We start from the raw sequence: 4,345 nt of genomic DNA, 5'->3' as shown, positions 1-4,345 counted from the left end.
ACTGCCATCCCCTCGGGTGGGCACCGGCGCTGGGCTGCCACGGGTAGAGCTGGCACTGCCACCTCCTCACCCCACAGCGTGCAGCAGGGGTCCCCACGCCGCCTCGGGGCCCATGGGGACAGCTGGGGAGCAGCGGGCGGTGGGGCTGGGGGGCACAGGGCACTGGGCAGGATTTTAGCCCGGCCGCGCCGGGAACCGCCCGCTGCCATGAAAGACTTCACCGAAATCACGCTCTGCCCCGAGGCTCTGGACGGCAGCAAGGTAGGGCTGGGGGTGTGGGTGCTGCTGCTGATGGTCCCCAGGGTGCCACTGATGGTCCCCAGGGTGCCGCTGATGGTCCCCGAGTGTCCCCCCGTGGGTCCCCAGGGTGCCAGGGTGCCACCCGCTCTCGTGTCCCACAGACCGAGTTCTGCAACCCCGTTTTTGAGGGCGAGGAGCCCCGGGCGGCACCGAGCGCGGAGCACCCGCCGGACAAGGATGGGAGCGGCCCCGCAGCGCGCCGGGATGGCCTCGGTACCAGCCTGGGGGTTTGTACCTGGGGCTCTGGGGCTGCTTGGGGACACATCGGCACCGCGGGGATGTGCCCAGCGAGGGCTGGTACCGGCCTGGGGGTTTGTACACACCCCTGCCCGTGTAGGATCGGGGTGCTGGGGCTGTTTGGGGACACATCGGGGACGTGCCAGTGAGCCAGCCCTGCAGGGAGGTGGGCAATGGTTTAGCAGCGCTCTGCCCGCTGTCCTCGCCCCCAGGGCAGCAGCTCTGGGCACAGGTGGGCTGGAGGTACCGCGCCGACTGCAAGTTCACCTGGCTCTGCGTGGCTCTGATGAGCGCCATCCTGCTCTTCCTCGTCGCCCTCCTGCTCGGCATCCTCATCCACCGTGAGTCGGGAGGCGGCTGTGAGCGGGGTGGGGGGCACAGAACCGGCTCAGAGGGGGAGAGGGGCACCCAGAGCCCACCCCGGCTCTGCCCGCTGTGGGGGGAGGGTGACCCCATCATAGGAACAAGGGGGATCTCCGTGTCCCTGGGATGTGTCCCATCAGTGTGGGACCCCCGGGAGCCGCGCACCTGTGGGTGAGATGTGAGCACAGGGCTGGGAGGGCTCCCCGAGCCCCTTCCCTGCCCCGCAGCCATCCCTCCCCGCCGGGGCTGAGCAATCCCTGCTCCTCCCTGGCACAGAGCTGACATCCCCACCTCCACCCGGAGCCCCAGCCACGGCCCTGCCCGCCCGCGGCGCTGCCACCACGGCCACAGCGCCCATCCGCAGGGACCCCCCGGCCCCCAAAACCGCTGCCACCCCAACCGAGAGCTGGCTGCCCACGGCCCGCACGGCAGCGCCGGGTAAGCGCCGAGCGGGGCGGTGTTTTGGGATGGGGGTGCCCTGCTCCGGCTCATGCCCACGCTGTCGCCTCGCTCAGCCTGCGGAGGGACCCTGCGCGGCCCCGAGGGCTCCTTCAGCTCCCCCAACTACCCCAGCCCGTACCCCCCCAACGCCGTCTGCATCTGGCACATCGAGGTGGGCGCCGGCCTCGCCATCCAGCTGAGGATGGAGACGTTCAGCGTGGAGGGCACGGCCTCCTGCCTCTTCGACCGCCTGGAGCTCTACGAAGAGCTGGGCACCGCTGGCACTGCCCCCGCCCCAGCCCGGGGCAGCCCGACCAGGTGGGACTCCTCACACCTAGAGCGTGGCACTGTGGAGGGGGCAGAGAGCGGTGCCAGCCCTTGCTGTGCCCCCAGGTTTTGTGGCAACGTGTCCCCCCCGACCTTCAACACCAACTCGAACCGCCTGCGGGTCACCTTCGTGTCCGACAGCAGCGTGGGCGCCCAGGGCTTCAGCGCCCGCTACCGAGCCGTGGCCCCCGCCGAGAGTGAGTGCTCCCTCCCAGGGCACTGCCAGGGTCCCTCCAGGCTGGCAGGGAATGGGGAGGGTGCCCGGCAGAACCCCCCTCCATCCTGGGCGTCTGTGCTGCGTGCAGAGAGCTGCGCCTGGGACGAGCACCTGTGTGACCGGGGGCTGTGCCTCCAGCTGGGCTTCGTGTGCGACGGCTTCCACGACTGCTCGGACGGGAGCGACGAGGCCAACTGCAGCCTGAAACACAAAGGTGAGAGGGACGGACCCCTGCCCGCAGCCCCCAGACCCCCAACTGCAGCCCCCAGACCCTGGGGCACCGGGAATGGGTGGCAGAGGGAGATGGAGAGGGGGTAAATCTCTTTGTGCATGTGTGTCTCTCCAGAATGTGGGGGGCCGCTGACCGCCTTGGAGGGGCAGCTGTCCACCCCGAACCACCCGCAGCCATACCCGCACCAGCAGGTGAGAGAAGGAAGGGGTGCTGTGGGAGCGCGGTGAGGATGAGGCTGGGCAGGGAGGAAGGCAGCCCCGGCCCCGGGGAGAGCTGGGGGTGCCCCTGCCCAGCTTCACGGGTGTCGGGGGCTGCCCCCCACCCTGCCCCGCAGCTGTGCCTGTGGCAGATCTCGGTGCCCCTGGGCCACGTCATCGAGCTGCGCTTCCACAACTTCAGCCTGGAGTCGCACGAGGACTGCAGCTTCGACTTCGTGGAGGTGCACGACAGCGCGGGCACGGGCACTGCCAGCCTCATGGGCAGGTACCCGACAGCCCCAGGCCTGCTGTGCCACCCTGCTGACACAGGAGCCGTGCCTCACCTGGGGAAACTGAGGCACGGAGCAGCCAGAAGGCAGGGTTTGGAGGTGCTGGTCAGCCCCCCGAGCCCATCGCTTGTCCCGTGACCTCGGCAGATTCTGTGGCCACCAGGTGCCACCCGCCCTGACCTCCTCGCGGCACGTCATGACCGTGCTCTTCGTGGCAGACGAGGGAGTTGCAGATGAGGGGTTCTTTGCCACCTACCAAGCCCGCAATGCCACAGAGAGTAGGTAGCCAAGCAGGGGCACAGGGTGCCCAAGGTGGGTGGTGCCACCTCCATCTTTGAGGGGCTGCAAGGCCAGGCTGGATAAAAACCTGGGAAAAACAATTCTTGTTCCACGGCTGGCCCTGCTTGGAGCAAAAGGCCCCCAGGGCCCCTTCTCAGCTGGTTTCTCAGCTGGTTTCTCACCCGGTTTATCCTGTAACCTTTCAGCCCTGGGGATGGGACCTGGAAGGGCTCCCCTGCACAGAGGTGTGATCTGTGACCCCAGGGCTGCCCCCAAACACCCCAGGGAATTCGGGATCTCCCTAAACTGGATCTGCCGGGTCCCCTGGCCAGTGAGCGTGACAGGGGTGGTCAGCACGGGGCCACGCTGGCTCCCAGCCGTGCCCTGCCCTCTCCCCTTGCAGAGACCTGCAGCCCCGCGGAGTTCTCCTGTGGGAACGGCGAGTGCCGGGCGCTGGAGGCCGTGTGTGACGGCTGGCACGACTGCCCCGATGGCACTGACGAGCTGAACTGCACCGGGGTGTCCTACCCGGCCTTCGGTGAGTGCCACCACCCCCGGGTGCCCCTCGCAGCACCCAGCGCCCCCTGGGCCCAGCTGGCACGGCTGATGGGCAGCCCTGCCGCCGGCACAACCCCTCTCCCTGCGCAGGGTCTGTCTGCGAGCCCGTGGAGGTGGAGATGTGCCTGGGGCTGGGCTACAACGCCACCTCCTTCCCCAACATCTGGCTGGCCATCCCGGACCAGGCGGGAGCCGCCGAGGTGCTGCAGGACTACCAGGTGAGCTGGGCAGGGGCTGTGCCCGCACTGCCACACCCCACAGGTGCGAGGGGCTGCTCTTACCTGCCACAGCGGGCTCACGGCGCTGTCCCCTCTGTCCCGCAGACGCTGATGGAGCTGGCGTGCTACCAGCACCTCCGCCCGCTCATCTGCAGCCTCTTCGTGCCCAAGTGCACCCCGGACGGGGGCGTGCTGCAGCCCTGCCGCGCCGTGTGCCTGGCGGCCGAGCTGCGCTGCCGGCAGTCCCTCGGCCTCCTCGGCATCCTCTGGCCCATCAACTGCAACATCCTGCCCGACTCCAGCGACCCCGTGGAGTGCTTCCAGCCCTGAGCCGGCCAGAGCAGAGCAGCAGGGGCTGGAGCCACCCTCCCCACCCCAAATGTCCCTCCTGTGCTCTTCCTGAGTAAATACCCAGCTGTTGGGTGGCGCCTCAGCTGCCCTGGGGCCAGCCCCTGTGCCCAGTGCGTGGTTTGGTGCCTGGATGCCACGGGCTTGCCCACAGCTCCATTTCCCTAGGGAGCAGGTGATACATCCCGCAGGGAAAGGCTTGTGCTGGAGGGGCAGGAGGGAAAGGGTTAATGCTCCCCAAACGGGGCGAGGCTGGGCAGAGGGGAGCCAGGCTGCAGGGACAGGAGCCCAGGGCTGCCCGTGTCCCCAGAGCCAGCAGAATAAACAGCGTGAGCAGG

The 4,345-nt window shown here is 68.8% G+C and overlaps 1 protein-coding gene across 1 annotated transcript; it reads left to right on the top strand.

The window, feature by feature from the left end:
• Positions 1-207: 207 nt before the first annotated feature.
• MFRP (membrane frizzled-related protein) lies at positions 208-4,121 on the top strand. Its single transcript, XM_063178471.1, has 13 exons — positions 208-261; positions 402-513; positions 750-878; positions 1,177-1,338; positions 1,416-1,659; positions 1,735-1,865; positions 1,974-2,099; positions 2,232-2,308; positions 2,452-2,600; positions 2,752-2,882; positions 3,287-3,421; positions 3,532-3,659; positions 3,765-4,121. The coding sequence occupies exons 1-13, from the start codon at positions 208-210 to the stop codon at positions 3,987-3,989; spliced, it is 1,803 nt and encodes a 600-aa protein (XP_063034541.1). The 3' UTR covers positions 3,990-4,121.
• Positions 4,122-4,345: the final 224 nt, after the last annotated feature.

The sequence above is a fragment of the Melospiza melodia genome, chromosome 29 (assembly GCF_035770615.1).
Source record: "Melospiza melodia melodia isolate bMelMel2 chromosome 29, bMelMel2.pri, whole genome shotgun sequence".
Taxonomy (NCBI): Eukaryota; Metazoa; Chordata; class Aves; order Passeriformes; family Passerellidae; genus Melospiza; species Melospiza melodia.
This window is presented reverse-complemented; position numbering and strand designations above follow the sequence as displayed.